Source organism: Ogataea parapolymorpha, chromosome IV (genome assembly GCF_000187245.1).
Source record: "Ogataea parapolymorpha DL-1 chromosome IV, whole genome shotgun sequence".
Classification (NCBI taxonomy): Eukaryota; Fungi; Ascomycota; class Pichiomycetes; order Pichiales; family Pichiaceae; genus Ogataea; species Ogataea parapolymorpha.
The window spans coordinates 1,016,001-1,034,913 of record NC_027863.1 but is presented as its reverse complement, the minus strand read 5'-3'; the positions used below and the strand labels follow the sequence as shown (position 1 = coordinate 1,034,913).

General features: G+C 44.1%; 15 protein-coding genes across 15 annotated transcripts; 8 read left to right on the top strand and 7 right to left on the bottom strand.

The window, feature by feature from the left end:
- Positions 1-105: 105 nt before the first annotated feature.
- Positions 106-3,156, top strand: HPODL_03612 (Phosphatidylinositol 3-kinase responsible for the synthesis of phosphatidylinositol 3-phosphate; the record flags this gene model as incomplete). Its single annotated transcript, XM_014079938.1, has 1 exon — positions 106-3,156. One exon carries the CDS (start codon positions 106-108, stop codon positions 3,154-3,156), a length of 3,051 nt encoding a protein of 1,016 aa, XP_013935413.1.
- A 1-nt stretch (position 3,157) lies between these two features.
- HPODL_03611 (uncharacterized protein) lies at positions 3,158-5,029 on the bottom strand (the record flags this gene model as incomplete). The annotated part of the gene is made up of 1 exon (XM_014079937.1): positions 3,158-5,029. The coding sequence occupies one exon, from the start codon at positions 5,027-5,029 to the stop codon at positions 3,158-3,160; it is 1,872 nt and encodes a 623-aa protein (XP_013935412.1).
- A 95-nt stretch (positions 5,030-5,124) lies between these two features.
- HPODL_03610 (GPI-anchor transamidase) lies at positions 5,125-6,255 on the top strand (the record flags this gene model as incomplete). The annotated part of the gene is made up of 1 exon (XM_014079936.1): positions 5,125-6,255. The coding sequence occupies one exon, from the start codon at positions 5,125-5,127 to the stop codon at positions 6,253-6,255; it is 1,131 nt and encodes a 376-aa protein (XP_013935411.1).
- A 5-nt stretch (positions 6,256-6,260) lies between these two features.
- Positions 6,261-7,550, bottom strand: HPODL_03609 (TBC1 domain family member 20; the record flags this gene model as incomplete). The annotated part of the gene is made up of 1 exon (XM_014079935.1): positions 6,261-7,550. The coding sequence occupies one exon, from the start codon at positions 7,548-7,550 to the stop codon at positions 6,261-6,263; it is 1,290 nt and encodes a 429-aa protein (XP_013935410.1).
- Positions 7,551-7,709: 159 nt separating this feature from the next.
- On the top strand, positions 7,710-8,747 carry HPODL_03608 (uncharacterized protein; the record flags this gene model as incomplete). The annotated part of the gene is made up of 1 exon (XM_014079934.1): positions 7,710-8,747. One exon carries the CDS (start codon positions 7,710-7,712, stop codon positions 8,745-8,747), a length of 1,038 nt encoding a protein of 345 aa, XP_013935409.1.
- Positions 8,748-8,760: 13 nt separating this feature from the next.
- Positions 8,761-11,172, bottom strand: HPODL_03607 (Integral inner mitochondrial membrane protein; the record flags this gene model as incomplete). Its single annotated transcript, XM_014079933.1, has 1 exon — positions 8,761-11,172. One exon carries the CDS (start codon positions 11,170-11,172, stop codon positions 8,761-8,763), a length of 2,412 nt encoding a protein of 803 aa, XP_013935408.1.
- A 52-nt stretch (positions 11,173-11,224) lies between these two features.
- Positions 11,225-11,539, top strand: HPODL_03606 (uncharacterized protein; the record flags this gene model as incomplete). The annotated part of the gene is made up of 1 exon (XM_014079932.1): positions 11,225-11,539. One exon carries the CDS (start codon positions 11,225-11,227, stop codon positions 11,537-11,539), a length of 315 nt encoding a protein of 104 aa, XP_013935407.1.
- A 20-nt stretch (positions 11,540-11,559) lies between these two features.
- Positions 11,560-13,239, bottom strand: HPODL_03605 (T-complex protein 1 subunit epsilon; the record flags this gene model as incomplete). The annotated part of the gene is made up of 1 exon (XM_014079931.1): positions 11,560-13,239. The coding sequence occupies one exon, from the start codon at positions 13,237-13,239 to the stop codon at positions 11,560-11,562; it is 1,680 nt and encodes a 559-aa protein (XP_013935406.1).
- Positions 13,240-13,351: 112 nt separating this feature from the next.
- Positions 13,352-13,723, top strand: HPODL_03604 (DNA-directed RNA polymerase I subunit A12; the record flags this gene model as incomplete). The annotated part of the gene is made up of 1 exon (XM_014079930.1): positions 13,352-13,723. One exon carries the CDS (start codon positions 13,352-13,354, stop codon positions 13,721-13,723), a length of 372 nt encoding a protein of 123 aa, XP_013935405.1.
- Positions 13,724-13,732: 9 nt separating this feature from the next.
- Positions 13,733-14,668, bottom strand: HPODL_03603 (Deoxyhypusine hydroxylase; the record flags this gene model as incomplete). The annotated part of the gene is made up of 1 exon (XM_014079929.1): positions 13,733-14,668. The coding sequence occupies one exon, from the start codon at positions 14,666-14,668 to the stop codon at positions 13,733-13,735; it is 936 nt and encodes a 311-aa protein (XP_013935404.1).
- Positions 14,669-14,773: 105 nt separating this feature from the next.
- Positions 14,774-15,598, top strand: HPODL_03602 (proteasome chaperone 2; the record flags this gene model as incomplete). The annotated part of the gene is made up of 1 exon (XM_014079928.1): positions 14,774-15,598. The coding sequence occupies one exon, from the start codon at positions 14,774-14,776 to the stop codon at positions 15,596-15,598; it is 825 nt and encodes a 274-aa protein (XP_013935403.1).
- Positions 15,599-15,781: 183 nt separating this feature from the next.
- On the top strand, positions 15,782-16,789 carry HPODL_03601 (uncharacterized protein; the record flags this gene model as incomplete). Its single annotated transcript, XM_014079927.1, has 1 exon — positions 15,782-16,789. The coding sequence occupies one exon, from the start codon at positions 15,782-15,784 to the stop codon at positions 16,787-16,789; it is 1,008 nt and encodes a 335-aa protein (XP_013935402.1).
- A 14-nt stretch (positions 16,790-16,803) lies between these two features.
- HPODL_03600 (Replication factor C subunit 2) lies at positions 16,804-17,885 on the bottom strand (the record flags this gene model as incomplete). Its single annotated transcript, XM_014079926.1, has 2 exons — positions 16,804-17,803; positions 17,845-17,885. The coding sequence occupies 2 exons, from the start codon at positions 17,883-17,885 to the stop codon at positions 16,804-16,806; spliced, it is 1,041 nt and encodes a 346-aa protein (XP_013935401.1).
- Positions 17,886-17,940: 55 nt separating this feature from the next.
- HPODL_03599 (DNA polymerase epsilon subunit C) lies at positions 17,941-18,396 on the top strand (the record flags this gene model as incomplete). Its single annotated transcript, XM_014079925.1, has 1 exon — positions 17,941-18,396. One exon carries the CDS (start codon positions 17,941-17,943, stop codon positions 18,394-18,396), a length of 456 nt encoding a protein of 151 aa, XP_013935400.1.
- Positions 18,397-18,417: 21 nt separating this feature from the next.
- Positions 18,418-18,849, bottom strand: HPODL_03598 (54S ribosomal protein L27, mitochondrial; the record flags this gene model as incomplete). Its single annotated transcript, XM_014079924.1, has 1 exon — positions 18,418-18,849. One exon carries the CDS (start codon positions 18,847-18,849, stop codon positions 18,418-18,420), a length of 432 nt encoding a protein of 143 aa, XP_013935399.1.
- Between the last annotated feature and the right edge of the window lie 64 nt (positions 18,850-18,913).

The following is an 18,913-nucleotide window of genomic DNA, read 5'->3' as shown; positions in this document are numbered from 1 at the left end:
ATTAGCATCCGAACTACACATCTAAAATCATAAGGCTGTGCAACTGTTTATTTTTTGTGCCTATTTAGAATTCACCTTAAGCTATTTTCTGAAATTAGTGTATCTATGAACTACGACTCTAAGAGTCAGAACTCGGTCAGCTTTTGTCTTTCAAAGGATTTGAAGCTGCCGATTAGGTTTCGAATAAATGGACTCAACGATTACACCCAAAGGATTGCGCAATTTCTCTCACTTGAGAAGCAGAGTGCCACTTCTCGAATTATACAGGCCAAGCTTAAGGACCAGCCTATCAATGAGATATACGTCTATGTCTATGTTGAGTCTTCAGGAAAGCAGCTAACGGTCCCAGTTCTAACAAGTGTGGCTTACTCTGGCGGGAATTCCAAAAACTCGTCACGTGGAAACTGGATCCATCTACCGATAGACTATTCACAACTACCACTTGATGCCGTTCTTGTTTTATCCCTTTTCAATTACAAGCTGAAAACGGGTTCAGAAAACAAACTAGGAGAATGTAGATTGTACTTGTTCGACCAGGAAAACTGCACGCTTATGAAAGGCTATCAGAGGTTGAAAGTGGATTTTGCAGACGGAAAAACTGAGGTGGATCAACAGAAACAGAGCCAAATGCAAATTTTGGAGGCCAAGCTTAAGCAGAGGGAACATGGCGAAGCTAGTCCTGTTGAATGGTTGGATCAACTAACGTTTCGCAGAATTGAGCAGATAAATGCCAAGGAAGCCGCTAAACTTAAACAGCAGCTATTGATAACCAAAAGAACAGGGGATGTGCATATCAACTTGGAGTTGGCACAGTTTGAGATTCCTATAGTCTATTCTGATGTCAAATATGCCACTTTGAACATCACTACCTCTGAATCCCACGTCATGAATGCAGTGGCTAGAAACAATGTCAGCAATAGAGATCAGTTGTTATTTAACGAGATAAAACTAAGCAACCTTGAGGACTTGAAGAAACAGAAAAGACCAACCATTTTTGATCCGGACCAATACAGATCAGAAATCATTGAGGATCCTATCGAAAGCAAATTCAGAAGATTAGAGAGAACTCATCAATCCTCATCGCTGGATAAAGACATAAAGCCTACCCTGAAATTGAGGGCCGAGCTCACCAAGATATTGCACAAGCAATTCTTTGAAAAACTTAGCCAGAAGGAGAAGAACATGATTTGGAAGTACAGGTTCTTCCTGTTGAACAATCTGATCCTGAATAAAAATAATACAGAGTTCAACAATTTCGTGATTAACTTTATCAAGTGTATTGACTGGGAGGATGATTTCGAGGTGAACGAGTTTTTGGTCATCATAAACAACTTAAACACCGATCCGTACTCCAATGTGTTTATCCAAAAGATGGAAATTGTCGACTGTCTTGAACTGCTCAGTGCAAATTACAAAAATTACATTGTTAGAAACATGGCGCTGGAACGCCTTAGATTGGCTTCAGATGACGACTTGGAAATGTACATGGTTCAATTAGTTCAGTGTATCAAAAATGAAGCAAACTACTTGAGCCCGAGGACGGATATCGACGATGATGGTGAAGGAGACAACAATTCAGAAGAGAATTCTGAGTTTTTAGACTTCGAAGACTCGACATACACCACCAACTCCAGTGAATTTCAAGTAATAAACACCGAAGAAGAAGACCCAGTGGTTAAACTGCTCAATAATCCTAACATAACGAACCCGGAAAGAAAAATAATCGAGAAATTGCCCAAGTTGCAATCACCTTTAGCAAAATTTTTGATTGAACGCTCAATAGACAGCGAGAGACTGTCCAATTTCTTCTATTGGAATCTCAAGGTTGAAGTGGATGATGAGCGAGAACGATATAAATTTGCACCAGGAAATATCAGAGCAGCTAACGCAGCCGAACAAACAGAGTATGCTCCCGACCAAGCTGCTCGTGGCTCACAGGTTCCAGCAAATCACGTCAAGCATATATTTCTTCGGACTTTGCTCCATTTTGTTGCTAACTTGGGAGTGAGCAAAAATGGCTCAGACAAAATTTGGACTCTTAGAAACCAGGTGGAACTTATAGGAAGATTACATTCAATTTCAAAGACAATTAAAATCGACTTCAAGAAGGATCCGACGCAGAAAAAAATCGAGGCACTCAAGGCTCTTTTAGCTCAAAAGTTCAAGGCCACAAAGCTCAAGTCGTCAAGAAAATCCATATCAGAGTACGAGTCGCTTTTGGATTTTGCACCTGTTCAGCTCCCATTAGACCCAAGTGTTCACGTGACAGGAACTATTCCTGAGGAGTCAAGCGTGTTCAAGAGCAGCCTGAATCCTTTAAAAATTGTATTCAAAACTATTGAAGGCCCTCCTTACCCTATCATGTACAAGATAGGAGACGATTTGCGACAAGATCAGTTTGTGATTCAAATCATGACTCTCGTGGAGCGTATACTCTTAAATGAGAATTTGGACATGAAGTTGAAACCTTATAAGATTATGGCATTGGGTTCCGTTGAAGGACTTATCCAGTTTATTCCCAACTCTTCCCTATCGTCCATTCTTCAAAAACACTTGACCATTCTCACCTACTTGCAGACCTACAATCCAGATCCTGAGGCACCGCTGGGTGTCAAACCCGAAGTGATGGACAACTACGTTAGATCATGTGCTGGCTACTGTGTTCTGACTTACATACTTGGTGTGGGCGATCGTCATTTGGAGAACTTACTGCTGACCACTGATGGCTACTTTTTCCATGCTGATTTTGGGTACATTTTAGGGCAGGATCCTAAACCGTTTCCGCCTCTTATGAAATTGCCGATACAGATTATAGAAGGAATGGGAGGACTTAATAATGAAAACTACCAGAAGTTCTGCAATTATTGTTTTATCACATACATCACATTGCGCAAAAATGCATCTTTGATTCTAAATATTTTCCAGCTCATGATAGACTCGTCCATCCCTGTTTTACGGACCTCAGGTACCAACGGGATGTCTAACGAAACCGAAAAGTTCGAACTCATTTGGAAAATCCAGGAAAAGTTCATGCTCGAATTGAACGACGAGGAAGCCGTGCTGCACTTCCAAAACCTCATCAATGACAGTGTGAACGCCTTTTTGCCCGTTGTTATCGATAGATTACACAGTCTCGCTCAGTATTGGCGCGCTTGAATCATCTCGAGACTACGTATTTTTGGAGCGCTTTTGAGGGGAGAACCTGTTGCTTGACGAACAGCTTGAGAGCGTTTGTTCTCGAAACTGTGTAAGCGAAAATCAAGTTCGAAGCAGCAAATTTGCTCAAACCATTAAGCTTTTTGTCCAGCAATCCAACGAATTTCGCTTTATCTATTTTGGGATTTTTATCGACCAGATTTATAGTAACGCTTCTAATGAAATCTCGCTGTTTTTGAGTGATCGCGCCGCGGATTAATGTCTGGCGAAAGCTTCGATACTTTTCAGGATATTTCTCGAGTTGTTTTTCAAATTCCACAAAAAGTTCCTCGAGGGTCACCTTCTCAGCAATTTTTTGAGACTCTGGGTATCTGATCTTGCCTCGACGAACGGTTTTGACAAGTGACAAAGTCTTAGCTCCGGTGGGGTATATTTTGATCTGATAAAATTCTTCCTTCCCTATGTTGAGTCCCCAGACATCGCGCCTCATCTGGATCCATGGAAACTGGCTTGTCTTGAACTTGCCAAATATATTTTCGGTCTGGACCACTTCTTGCTCCTTAAACTTTTCGAAGATTTTTTGGTAGCCATCAAGAGTGTCATACTCCATGTACTTGATATCTTCTATCTCTGGACCCTCCTGTCTTCCACGACCAGTATCGCTTTCGAACAAAGAGACTCCGTTAGTTTTCATCTTTCCTTCCAGAGTGGGATTGGAATTAACGCCAACTCTGTGTGCATCCACAAAGTCAATCACGTAGCATCTATGTTTGCTCTCATGAAGCCGTAGCCCACGCCCGACCATTTGAGTAAGAAGGGTTTTTGATTGTGTCGGACGTACCATGAATATGGAGTCAATATTAGGAATGTCCGTTCCTTCTGTGAACACACCACAATTCATTAAAACAGGCAGCTGCCCATTTGAAAATTCCGCTACCAGTCTTTCGCGCTCAAATTTAGAAGTATTACCTGTCACGTATTGTGCATTCACACCGTTAGAGCGGAAAAGCAGCGACAAACTTTCCAAATGGGCAACATTAACGCAAAAAAACAAGGATGATTTCAGCTGATACTTTTCAGCAAAATGCTGGTAACTTTGGAACACAAGGGCGTTGATTTCATCTTTGTTGACGTGATTCGCCAGCTCGTCCATCTTGTAGTCTCCATCTTTACCGATGGAAACCTGGGAGAGCTCGAGACCGGCAGAAACCTGGATCCACGAGAAATCAGATAAATAGCCTTCTCGAATGAGGTCCACCAAACTTTTGTCATAGACAATTTCGTCAAAAACAAGACCAAGTGGCAACTCATCGTACCTTGACAATGTCGCGCTAAACCCGAGCAGCGCTATATCACAATCGGCAGAGTCGCAGCCAAAATGCTTCAGTATCTTAGTATACGAGTCTGCGACGCCGTGATGGCATTCGTCGACCACTATAGCCTTGTATTCACCGGGATCATGGGACTCTAACCGCTGAGCGCTCCTGTTCAAAGTTGGAACTGAGGCAACTACGACATCAATGTCTGGTGCATGTGAAGGTTTGCGATTTGCCATATCCAGTTCTATCTTGTATTGAGGGTACACTTTTCGCAAAGATGCAATGGCCTGGTCCGCCAGTTCTTTGCGATGCACCAATATGAGTGTTTTCGATCGTCCCGTTTTTGGATTTGGTGGAATCTGGTCGATCAAATGACTGAATATGACAGTTTTGCCTCCTCCGGTAGCAAGGCTAACTGCTATTCGACGGGTAGTCTCAAGCGATTTTAGACACGTATCAACGCATTCCTGTTGATAAGGGCGAAGGGAAAGGTTAGAGATCTGGTTTCGCACATGCAGCGAAATGCTAAATCGTCGTATCAAGATACGCATCATATTTTATTTATGATTCAATGTTTTTACTTGCACAGCCAAAAGCTAGATCCCGTAACGCAGAAAAACTAAGATTATTAGTAAAATATTAAATTCCAATGAAGGTACTCAAGATCTTGTGGTCAGCATTCCTTCTAGCGTCATGTCTTGCGCTCAATACCACTGAACCAAGGCATACAAATAACTGGGCGGTTTTGGTGTCAACCTCAAGATTCTGGTTCAACTACAGGCATATGGCGAATGTGCTGAGTATGTACAGAACGGTCAAAAGACTCGGTATTCCAGACTCGCAAATCATCTTGATGCTTTCGGACGACATAGCCTGCAATCCGAGAAACGCTTTCCCAGGATTTGTCTTCAATAATGCCGATAGGCAGCTTGAGTTATACGGGGATAACATTGAAGTCGACTACCGTGGATACGAAGTGACGGTCGAGAACTTTATTCGTCTTTTGACAGACAGATGGCCAGACGAGCAGCCCAAATCGAAAAGACTACTCACCGATGAACATTCCAACATTTTCATCTACATGACCGGCCATGGTGGAGATGAGTTTTTGAAATTCCAAGACGCGGAGGAGATCTCTTCTTATGATATTGCAGATGCCTTTGAAGAAATGCACGAGAAGAAGCGCTACAACGAAATTTTCTTCATGATAGATACTTGTCAGGCTAACACCATGTACAGCAAGTTTTACTCACCAAATATTCTGGCTGTTGGTTCATCTGATTTACACGAGAGTTCATATTCTCACCATTCAGATACGGAAATCGGGGTGGCTGTCATTGATCGATTCACATATTTCAACCTAGAATTCCTGGAAAAGCTGGAGAAAGACAGTAAATTAACATTACAGGATCTGGTGGACTCGTACACTTTCGAGAAAATACACTCCAATGCTGGTGTTCGCACAGATCTATTCCAAAGGAATCTCTCTGATGTGCTAATCACAGATTTCTTTGGAAACGTCCAGCAGACCGTTGTTGACAACGTGGAGGATGATTTGCTGTATTTGACGAATCACGATGAACAAGGATTCCTTAAAAATTTATCCACCCCCAAAATGTTAGATGTCGAAGAGCAAAGAAAACCCAGCTTTTTCAATCAAAACAAGAGTATGATTACTCTCGGAGCATGCGAGAGCAAACAGATTTCGTCTACAAAACTTCTCACTATTGGATCGGTTATTGCCGCCTTGTTCTTCTTTGCCAACTACGTCAAAATTTAATTGCCTTACTCTGCAAATCCATTGAAAACCGTTTCGAAAAATCCTTGCGCCGATGAGATACACCGGGATGCGGCATTGAAGACCCCAAGATGCCGAGGACGGAATCCGCTTGACCCTAGGGAGTATTTGAGCACTAAGCCCGCAACGCCGATACCAATAGAACACTTGATAACCAGTGAAAGAGTTTTGTGATGCGAAACCAGTGCTTTGGAGACGCGAGAACGTTTCAGATACCGCTTCTGTTCGCTCGTATGCAAAAGGATGAGTTCCGGGTCGAGGGACGACGCCCTCAGCATGCTGTATCTGCTTAAGCCTTTCGTTGATTGCAAACTCTCATGCGGGAAATCGCTCATATACCGCATGGCATTCTTGAGTATTTCAAAAAGATGGCTGCACTTGAGATTGTGACTTATCCAGTTGTTCAAAGTCACATGGATAAGGTCTCTGTCCGAGAGATTCAGTTCAGTCTCTTCTGTGAGCGTATCGTCGCTCGTGAAAGACTTGCCCAAAAGATCATCCAGATCGTTCAAAATATCATCTTTATAAAAGACAAGTACCGCCACATAAATATAGTACGCCGAAACAGCACTGTTTTGGGCTAGAATAAAGTCCCAAACTAAACATAGCCCGTTGAAATCTGCGATATCGTGCGCAAACAGAGAGATCATCGAGCTCAGCGCATAGACGGGTTCAATTGAGCCAATGAGAGCGTGTAATTTGGGATCCACTAAAGACAAAAGTTCGGGTATCAGTTTGAGCTCTCTGACTGTAGACTCAATATCTGGCAACATGTGGTCTCTGAGGTACATGAGTGTGAGCTTGGTCATGAATTTGTAGGCCATGAAATCATCAAAAATCAAAACGGCTATCGAGGCGACATCGTGGTAGCCTTGATAATAGTTGAGTCCGGGATATGCACACAAGGTATTATTGATCAGATTGTCCAGGCGTTGACGTAATCTCAGCATTTCATCAGGGCTCGTTTTTGGATAAAATACAAAAGATCTCTCAATGTCTTTGGTTATCTGCTCGTGATCTTTGTGCTTAAGGTGCGGAACAGGTGGAGGAGGATTCCAGGAATCCAACTCAAGCAATTTGGGCCAGATGATTGTACGCTGTTCCCTGTTGACGGCTCCTGATCTCGTGGTTACTAGGTACCTGAGTGGCGCTGTATCTTGAGACTCAAGAACTTTATGGAGCGATTTCAATTTAAGAGACTCATTTTCTGTAGTCATAGGGTACTCGTTAAAAATGGAGCAATCGCATTCCATATGCGTCCATTCCGGAACGCTCATTTAGGAAGACAAGCAGAAGATGTAAAGCAAAACACAAGTCTATGACATAAAATTTGAGGTGGTAACGGAAACTTGGCAGCGGTGAAATTGAGATAAGTAGCGTGAGGTAGTTTGAAATCAATTTTATCACCTAAAAAATATCGACCTTCAAATATTTGAATGGAAACAAAGAAGGGCGATTTTGAGGTGGGGAAAAGAATCGGCGGAGGCCGCTTTAGTGACGTCTACCTGTGCAGGGCACGGGGTGATATGAAGTTTTCCTCTCCCGAGTACGCTCTAAAAATCACCGAACCAGAAGATGAACTGCCTCCACACAATGTAAAAAACGAGTTGAAGCTGTTACGAAAACTGGCGGGTGCCCAAGATAAGGAAGATAAGGAGAATGGTACCAACTTAGGTAGAAATGTGGTGCGCCTGATTGCATTTTACCAAAGTCCCATAGAAATTGGGTTACTGTTCCCTTTTTACAAAAGCGATTTGAACGGCGTGATAGCAAATAATACCAACTTGCGGTCTGTCTTCAACTTGCAGGATGGTACAATCACAAAAAATAGGATAAACAACTTCGGTACGTCCCAGATCATCCAAATTTTTAAAGGGTTGCTTCGAGGGCTTGCATTTATCCATAGTCAGGGCGTCATTCATAGAGATATCAATCCGAATAATATAATGTTTGAGTCGCCTCACGAATTGGAACCTGTGATTATTGACTTTGGTATCAGCTATATGGAGCCAGACAACAATGGTTTGGAAAAACCAGATTCTAAAATTACAGATATAGCAACTGGCTATTACAAGGCGCCAGAGTTGTTACTCTCAGTCAAAGACTATACTAACAAAGTTGATATATGGTCCGTCGGTGTGATCTTGATGCTCATATCAAGCAAAGATTTTACCACGCCGTACTCTAAAGACTCTGCACACAGCGACCTAGCTTTACTTGCTTCCATATTTAACACTTTTGGCACGCCACCTGATGATTGGCAGGAAGTCAAATCTTCCAGATCGTATAGCGCCATGAACACTGCTTTCTTTCGCAAAACTCGCAGATCCTCAGAAGATTTACTGTTCAAGTTGAAGGATCTTCCCCAATGTGTGCAAATTTTCAATGATATGATGGTCTATGAGAGCTCTTGTAGACTGTCTGCAAGTGAGGCATTAAAGAGAATTGAGTCTGATCGGCTACAGAATCAATAGATAATTCAGATGTTCATTGTAGGTCTGAAAGCTTCTTTTCGCATTCAACGATACTTTTAGTGCTGGCCTCAATCTTATTGGAGAGATATGTCAGCCTCTCCCTGAACAGCCTGTGATCGTCAATGCCACTATACTTTTGGAGCTCCTCCTCAAACTGGCTTATTTTAGAGCGATGGAATTTAATGAGATTTGTCAGATAGTCCGTCTCCAACGAGTGGTATATTCTTGACTCTTTGACCATTGTCTCGAAGGCTAAGTGATACAATGGCTTTGACGGTTTCACCTCTTTCACTAATCCCTTCTCACGTATGATAGTGATTAGTTCGGCGTTCTCCATGGCCTGCAGTATATTATGGGTGTCACTCTTCAGTAATGGGAGCTGAGAAACATCGTTGTATGTTGCAACCTCTTTCTCTGCCAGTAATTTGATGATACACCATGCCTGAGATGCACTGTAACCAGAAGCGCCATTTCTAGTGAAGAGCTGACTTAGCTGTTCGATGGATTGGGCCACGATGCCATGTAAGGCCTCCTCTGGAGTTTCTCCCGAGCGCATACGCCTCACAAACACTTGGAGATCTAGCACGCGGCCACCAAAAGGTTCGACACACTTCATCAAAGTATCTCTATCCTTTTCAAGATAGCGTGATAATCTGTCATCGTGCGAAAGCTGCTGCTCAATGAAATTCTTGACAGCTGAGCTCGATGCATCAGTCAAAAGGCAGCGCTTGAAAGGCGTGTTTGGAAGGGCTTTGGAGAGAGTCTCCAAACTTCCAACGTCATCTGTCACGAAAATGACATGGGCTATGTTCATGCTCACCATACTTGCTGCCCATTCTGCAAGCTCTCGATAAACAAATGCGTTAGCGTTGTTGGCTTTGCGAGCTGCCTGGAATCGGTCAATAACCACAACAGGTTTGTCCTGTGGATTTTGCTGTAAAAAGTCCTCTTCTTTCATATGAGAATCGTCGTTTCGCCTAGCAGAACGGTAATTGGTAAGAGAGATATCCCTAATAACTGCACTCGTCAAAGACAGCATATTTTTAACCTGCGTCTCTTTGGACTCACTAATTCCCGATTTTTGACCTGTGAGACCCTGGACTATCAAGTCCACAAACGAAGAGACCGAGTTCAACCACGAGAACACGGGAAAGTAGCCAAACTCATCGGCAAAGTTTTTGATGAACTCCTGATCCTTCCTGCCCTTTATGATATTCTCGCAATCAATGTAGAGACAGTTAGGTCTGTCTTTCAGCACATGCTCCTCGACCAAATTTCTTTTACCGGATCCTCGAGGTCCCTGAATGACTATAAAAGAGTTAACATTTTCCTCAATCCAGAGCTTCAGCTCTTTGGCAACAATTTCCATTTCTTTCCACATTCCATCCATTCCATTGATCATTTCTCTGTGCGTTTGTTCAGGTAACGAAAGAACGCTGGACATTGTGTCACGAGTTCTATATGCCAATTTCGAGATCTGTTGGAAGTATGGGTTCTTTTCCAAAGAATATTTGGACGTGATCTTCTCTTTGACAGCGAAGTACCTAATCGGATCAAACACGAGAACCGCTAGTGTAGCCAAGATGGCAAATATCAAAGGAATAGCAACACGTGAATGGTTGTTGATGAAATTTCCTATCAAGTTGACCTTTACAATTGGGGCATACTGAATATGGACCACGGTGTCGCCAACCTTGATCCCTGTCACACAGTGTCGTGCACTAATAGCTGCTCTTATGGATCTATAAATGACAATTGTGAATGGGTCTTTCGAATCTGGAGGGGGTGGAATGATGTCATTTATCTCTCCATACCGTCTTAACAATAGGTATAAGTTTTCTTGAGTAAGGCGCGGCCCTTCGAACCATATCTTGATTCTGGGACTAGGATACCTGCGAAGGTCTTCAATCCATGGGGTACCTTTCACAGGGAAGCAACGAACGTGAGTCAAATAATGCCATATTGAGTCGTTGAATTTTTTGCTGACGCTGTCCATTATCTGCTTATTGAACATCTTAACATCCATGTCTTGTGGAACTGCAAACTTGACAAAGGCTCCGCCATCCCTCGGTATGTATTTGAAGCCCTTAATTTGTAAACCGTTTGGAGAGTTGCTATCTTGAGCTAGATCGAGAACTCTTTTTCTGAGACCGTTGTCCGAATAATCCATAATGAATGAACCCAGTAACCTACTGAAGTCATATCTTCCGGCCTTAAAAGGAGTGAGTCTGTCAAAATAAAGAAGAGTCTCTTTATTCTCTTTGAGGATCACACCCGTATTCGTCGCATCGTCATCCTCTCCCAAATCGCTCTGACGCAAAATCGACTCTTCTGAGATCAGTCTTGTCTGTCGAATTGCCTGAATTTTCGACCATTGGACCATGTGCTGCCTCAATGGCCTTCTGATAAATTGTCTTACATACATATAGGCAAATTAAATAAAAAGTGCTACACGAAAAAATAAAGTTTATTTATCAATGAACTCCTCGGACGAAACACCACTTCCTCTATTTGAGAGGTTTAGAGACGCGCATATTACCAATCTTATTGGACTCATGGACGATGTGATGACCAGCATGGGAGACCTGGACCGTTCGCTCGAGACTGCAGTGGCCATCAGTAAAGAATTCACGTATTTACAAAGTATCTGGGGAGCGTTCTACGATCCAACAAAAATGGAACAAGAAATTGAGAAGGCTGAGGAACAGCAACAGCCAGCACAATCTGACCAACCAGACACGAGCACAACAAGCTTTCAATTCGAAGGGAGAATGAGTGATATCAAAAGTTAGTCTGATTACCTATTTATTAACTAGTATTGATCCTTTCCGCTGATAATGACATCGTTGATCTTTAAGATCATTCTGGTAAGCTGTGTGGCCAGCAGAAGCTGCTGTCTCTTTCCGATTAAGGTCTCAATCACAAACAATTCCTTCATGTCGTTGTTATTGTTTCCGAGGCAGTCCACGCCGAGCTTGGAGTTTTGCTTCAGCACATGGTCTGCCTTAAGTTGCGTCAGCGTTTCAATAGGATCTAAACCGGAGTTCTCAGCCAAAGACATTGGAATTACATCCAGAGCCTGAGAGAACGAACGGAAAGCATACTGGTCAATGCCCTTTTGTTTGTCTGCCTCCTCCATGACACGCAGGGAGCACGAAATCTCTGCAGAACCACCTCCATAAACAATTCTGCTGTCTTTAATAAGGTTGCGGACCACACAGAGCGAGTCATGGAGAGCACGGATACTCTCGTCCACAATCATCTTACTAGATCCTCTAATCAAAGCGGTCACAGCCCTAGGGTTATCGCAATCCTCTATCACCAACATATGGTCTCTAGTAGTTCCGAATTCTAGCTCCGTGACTTTACCAGCGTGCCCAAGTTTGGATTCGGTCAGATCCTCGAACCTCGGCACAATCCGTCCGTTGGTGGCCATAGCAATTGTCTCGATCTCTGTTCCGCCAACCCATCTCACAGCAGGCAGCTCGTTGGATAGAAGTAAGTGGTTAGCTTCGTCGTCGAATCCCCACTGACAAACAACCATATTGGCACCAGACTGCTTCACCCAATGGATCATTTCTTTAAATTTGTCCTGCTCGTAGGTCTGAAGCTTCTTGAATTCCTCAACAGTGCTCACTTCCAGCTTGTGTTTGGTTTTTGGTTTGGGTGGCTCGAACGGACAAGTTAAGATGGCAATTTTTGCATTTTCAACTTTCTTTGGCATTTGAGGATGAGAGAAGTCTTTGTCAATGATAACACCGTTGATCACCTTGGAATCTTCCAGAGAGCCTCCCAATTTTCCCTCGACACGAATAAGCTCGAAGTCAACATCCTTACGTTCCAAATCGGCGACGTTGAGCACAGTTTCAACAGCCATACGAGCAAACTGGTCGTGACATTTGGAAACAATCTTGGAGCCAAGGGAAGTTTTGGCCGCCTTAAATAGCTCGCTCTCAGGTTTGGTGTTGTTTTCCAGATTTTCCAGATCAATGGAAACAGTATCTGCAATTTTGTCGAGCTGTTCGAGGGCAATTTTACAAGCCTTCTCGAACCCGTGTGCTATTTTGATAGGATGAATACCTTTCTCAATCAACTCAAGAGCTTGATCTAAAAGAGCACTAGTAAGAACCACAACTCCTGTAGTTCCGTCTCCGATCTCATCGTCTTGCGATTTGGATAGCTCGACAAGTAACTTTGCAATTTCGTTACTCAGCTCCATCTGAGACATGATGGTGGCACCGTCATTGGTAATGTTGATCTCTCCATCTGGAGAGATTAGGATTTTGTCCAGACCACGTGGACCGAGCGAAGTCTTCAAAATAGAAGCGACCTGCCGTGCGGCCAGAATATGCGATTTGACGGCTTCGGTACCGTGGGTTCTCTTTTTGGACCCCTGGTCTTTCACGATGATGAATGGACGACCCATCTCGTCTTGCGCCACAATGGCGTTCGACATGTCAGGGAGTTCCATTGGTTGGGACATTTGGGACATGGACGCGAAGAAATAGTATTTGGGAAAAAAGTGAACGAAAAATAAACCGTCGCGACGGAGAAAGAAAATATTTATTTGAGTGCACTTGAAAAATTTCAAAAAAAAACCTCCAATGTCTACCGTTGGATCGTTGATTTTCTGCCAAGATTGCGGTACGCTTCTTGACTCGTTTGCAAATAGACCATCGATTCAATGTCAGATGTGCAAAAGAACTTACGAGAGTAAGCATTTTGCCAATCTGAAGGTGGTGACGCATACTGCTCCTGATGCTTTTCCATCCTCTCTTAAATCCAAGAAATCGCTTGTCAAGACATCGCTCAAGACGAGCGAAGTGGAAGAAGGTGCTACGATTAAAGAAAAATGTCCACAGTGTGGTAACGACGAAATGCAGTACCATACTCTTCAACTTCGGTCTGCAGACGAAGGTGCTACCGTTTTCTACACTTGTACATCATGTGGTTACAGATTCAGAACCAACAATTAGGGCATTCTATTACTCAGCCTCGTACATATCCAGGGCCACAATAGCACTCTCGCGCACGACATCGTCCTTGTCGTTCAAAAATCCTTTCAAGATAGGAAGAACATCCTCGGTTGCAATAGATCCCAACGCCTCTGCAGCCTCATGTCGCACCATTCCGGCTTCTGCTTTGTTGCCAACAACTTTAATGAGGGCAGGAACACTGACAGGGTTGCACAGCTGGCCAAACACATACGCAATCTCGTGCTTAAACAGCGCCGAGTCATCATCGAATCCAGTGGCTAAGGCAAGGCATGCTTCGTCAGTGCCAATGTCCCTAAGTCTAAACATCGCTCTGTATCTTTCGAATAAAGACCGACTCTGATCATTTAGGATTTGTTGTAGCTTTTCCACCTTGTCATTCTCCTCGTTATCAACCGGTAATGGCGGAGCAGGGTCGATAGACTCGTATAGCGAGGTCTGCAGATTTTCAGTTTTGGCCTTTTCGCTCTTTGCCCACTTAATACGATCGATGGCCAGCTCACAGGTTTGTCTAATCTCGAGCATTTCATTCGGATCATTGTAATATTTTGAAAGCAAGTCCAAAGAGTCGCTGTCCCCGAGGGCCCCCAAAGCTTCAGCTGCTTCATGTCTCACCATGCATTGCTGATGGGTGTCTGCTAGCACTTCTCTGAGAATTGGAGCGGCTCTCATGTTCTTCGTCTGGCCTAGCACATAAGCAACCTCATGCTTAAGTAGCTCAGACTCATCCTTAAAGCTCTCGGCGATATATTCCAGAGCCTTTTGTGCTTCTTCTGGCTTTTCTGCAAACTCTGCTCCCACAGATTTTAAGAAAAAGAGCGCGCGAAATCGAAGAGCCAACTTCACATCACCACTTCTATTGACCAAGACATCTCTAAGAGTTTCAAGACTTGCATTTTCGTCTTCTCCGTCCCAAATTTCGGTCATTTGAACTGTTGGCCTGATTTAAAGATTTTTTCAAGATTTTTTTTTTCTAAAATCCCGAAATCTACGGATCGTCGCGTCGCTTTTTGTTAAATTACAATCAAATCAATGTCTTTCCACCCAATTCATGGCCAGGATCCATTAAAGGTGCTCAAGCAGCTAGAAGGCTCTCAGCTCATATTACCAGTTGTCTCAATAGGGAATACACCTCAATTGGCATCCGATTTGTTAATACATACGTTGCCTGCGAAGCTGGTGGCGAGACTCGATGATATCTATTTATACCCGTTTGCATCACCTGTGGACTATGTGAGTGAACCCAAGCAAGGAATAACATCGGGCCTGGAAATATACTACAGCGAGCAACACCAAGTGACCATTTTGCAGCAAAGGTCTCCAATCTTGCCAGGTCTGACAACCAAGTTTCTCAAGGAGTTGATAGTTCCATTCGTGCGTATGGCACAATTCGGTAAGGTGGTGGTTTTACAGAGCAACGATGCTGGCCTTCGTGAGGACAAAAACGTGGACCATGTGTTTCTACTCTGGGCCAACGATATTGCCAAAACTTTAGAGACGTTCAAGATTTCTGATAACAGCATAGGTGTGATCTCCGACAAATCGGAACTCGATGGCATGGGGAAACTGATAATAGATGCTTTTGAGGATCAAATTGAAGAAACCTCGAGCCTAGGCCCCGAGGTCAAAGGGTCATTGAAGCTCGCAAGCACACCTTCTGCGTCGATCGACGCTATATTTTTGTCGATCTTTGTGTACGAGGGCGACAACTCGAACGATTCCAAGCAACTGGCTTCACAGCTTCTACGTGTGCTACATATACACCAGCCTGCAGAATGGACAACTCCGGTCTCCTGGCGTGGAGTGTATGGCAACAAACAAATTCCTGTTGGGATGGAGTATGGTGTGTACACCTAAAAATTTTTCAGACCGTAGATAAGTAGAAGAAACTATTGGAGGCGAAAAAAGGGCGATAGACAAGCACCAACACCGTAATTTGGTTACATTGCGAGCCTTGCATTATAGATACCACTTTTGTTCTCGCATCTGGGTAGAAGCTGCTCGAGTTGCTAAATGTCGGATGGCAATTTGATTACCAAGATGCTTGCTGACGCTGCGGCGGAGGCTGAAAAGGAAAAACAGCAGCGGCAGGAAGTCAAGGAGGTTCCTGTTCGTGCTGACGAGAATACACCTTTAAAGAATGCCACTCAGCGTTCTACCAAGCAGCACGTGTACTCTCTGGAATTCTTAGTGTCGTTGAAGGAATCGCCTCTGTGTGCAGATGTTTCCCATTTGAACCTGCCAAATAACCAACACGAGTTTTTCCTTTTGGACCAGCCGAAACGTACCGCTTATGTTAATCACAATAACCACAAATACCCAAACCAGCGTGGCAGAAAAGACAGAAAGAAGGACACAAGAAAGACAACCAAAGAGTCAGAGGAGCCACCAGAATGGGTGCTTAAATCAGACGCAATCACAGGAAACTCTATCCACGATTTTGAGCTATGGAGACTCAAGATGCGGATAGAAACCTTCAGAAGGAATGGTGAGCCTGTTCCCGAGGAGGATGCCAACCAATACGAGTATTTGAAGGCTCAAAAGGCTGAGAGTGCGGTGGCAGCTGATCAGTTAAGCCAAAGTGTTCAAAAGCCAGCAATCAGGCCCGAATTTGACTTCCGTGAACCAATTCAGGATCCTGCCGTGAATCCAGACACCCTCACCGCGTCGAGTTCGGGCTCGTCCAGATTTTCAAGTTTTTTTGGTCCTGAACAAACAAACAAACAGCCCCAACAGAGCCAGACCAAAGATGAATCGAAGTTGCTCTCGTTACTGCAAAATTCCGGACAGCAGGTACCACAAACACAACCAATGCCTCAGGAAATGCGCCAGGTGGCTATGCCGCCAGGACTAGCCCCAACGGCTGCCATGGGGCCCATGGGGCCTATGGGACCGCTTCCACCAATGGGAGCCATGCCTCTTATGGGCCATCCTCCATCTTCGAACGCTGACATGTTTTTCAACTCTTTGTTGTCCAAGGCTCCGGCTCCCGGACCTGCTCCGTTCTTGCCTCCAGGGCTCTTTCTACCATTTTCAGAAAAAAAGTAATGGTTTGCATTAGTTCACAAAACTGTAGAGATTCGTAGTACACAATCGAGAATTTGTATTGTCTCATCACATCCGTGACTAAGTCTGGCGTCCGTCTCAAAGAGAATTCTCGAGATGCTGTTTTTCTGTTTTCCGTCCAGGCTCAGCGAAATACCACTGTCGTCGCCCAGAAGCAGCACATCATGCAGAGAGCTGATTATTAAAGTGGCATTGTACCCTTCTTTGGAGATGTAATCGGTAACAAACTCAAAGATACGGTCCATGTCTTTCTTCTCGGCGAGTCTGATTAGCTCCATGAGCTGATCTTTTGGCAGGTAGCCAAAAACGTCCCTGATCTGGTCTTCGGTGACGTCGTCAGCCATTTCGTCCTCGGCAGGCATCAGCATCTTGTGCACACTTTGGAGGAAATTGATGGCCTTTCTTAAGTCTCCGTCACTGATCCTTAGAATTTCCTTGAGCACAGGAGTGCTAGCAGTCACATTTTCCTCATTGCAAATATATTGCAATCTTTTGATGGAATTTTCCTCATCCAGCATCTTGAATCTAAACTTGGAACACCGCGAGGCAAGCGGATCTATTATACGGGTGATGTAGTTGCAAATCAGGCAAAAACGTGTGATTCCTGAGTATGTCTCCATGGTTCTTCTGAGCGCGCTTTGCGCATCAGATGTCATCGAATCGGCTTCGTCGAGAATCAGCAGTTTATATGGAGGACATGGGTACTTTTCTAGGTCCTCTTTAGAGGGATTGGAGATCGACAATCTCGCAAAGTTCTTGATTTTATCTCTGACAATCGATATTCCACGTTCGTCAGAAGCGTTCAGTTCGAGCACTCTGCTCCTGAAAAGGTGCGGGCCGTAAAGCTCTTTGGCCATTGCCAAAATTGTCGACGTCTTTCCAGTTCCTGGGGGACCGTAGAACAGCATGTGAGGAAGATTGGCAGTTTGCAAGTTCCGCTTGAGGACCTGAACAGCATGGCTTTGAGAGGTGATTTCATCCAGAGTTTTGGGCCGACTGGCTGTTAGTGGACAGAAACGCGTTGCAAGCTGACTTACTATTTCTCGACCCAAGGCATTCTCTCCTTTTGGTCTGACATGATGATGATCGCGAAGATCGAAACTGAATTTTTTTAAATTTAATTTCGCGTCGCAATGGAGGAAGAACCGTCAGAAAGCTCGTTAAGCTTACCTATTTCCAGGATCAAGAAACTCGTCAAGCTTGACCCTGAGCATGTTTCGTCAACAGAGTCAGCCAACTATCTACTGGGAGCTGCCACAGAACTTTTCATCATGAATCTTGTAGAACAGGCCTCATTCCATGCCAAATCACAGAAGCGCAAAAAAATCGCATACTCCGACTTTTACGAGGTGGTCCACAACAACGACAGCCTGCTGTTCATGAAAGACCTGGTGCCGAAGACTATTCCTCTACAGCAGCTTGTGAAAGAACACAAAGTAGTGTTGGAGCCAAAGTCAAACGAGGATGACACTATAGACGATGACTCTGGAGTTTCGACGCCGCAGCCAGCCCAGCCAAAGCAGCAGACGCTACCTTTTGTGCTCAAGAAAGACGAGGACAAACCAGAAGATGCCGTTACGATCAATTAATCAATCTTTATCTATGTACATTTACGCTCTCTCGATATAGTCCTCTGTGCGCGGATGTTTCACCTCACCGGTCTCAATATACTCCTTCACTTTATCAAACAAGAACCTACCATCTGTAACGCTCGAGTAGCCATCAAACGTGTTCTTTGGAATGACTGCGTTTGAAGACACCAGTGGCTTCAAACTGAAGTCGGCAAGATTCGAGGGTGCCACAAAAGTACGCACACGTTGGTAGTCAATGTTATATGTTCCCCACTTGTTCAGACGTCCGATACCCGACGATCTGGTTCCCTTGTAGAAGTTTTTGTTCCCTTGCTTTGTGGTCAGAGGAACTCTCTTGTTTCCTGTTTTCGTCATGCCGTAGAAAAGCGTACCATCTCTGTAGGTTTTCCATGGGCGACGCAGCAAAACCGACTGCGTCTCCTGGAAATGCAAGACGTTGGTGGACCTCATGGTGGTGAATAAAAAAGTAGCAGTGTTTTTTCACTCGTTAAAATTTATATTGCCGACGATCGAC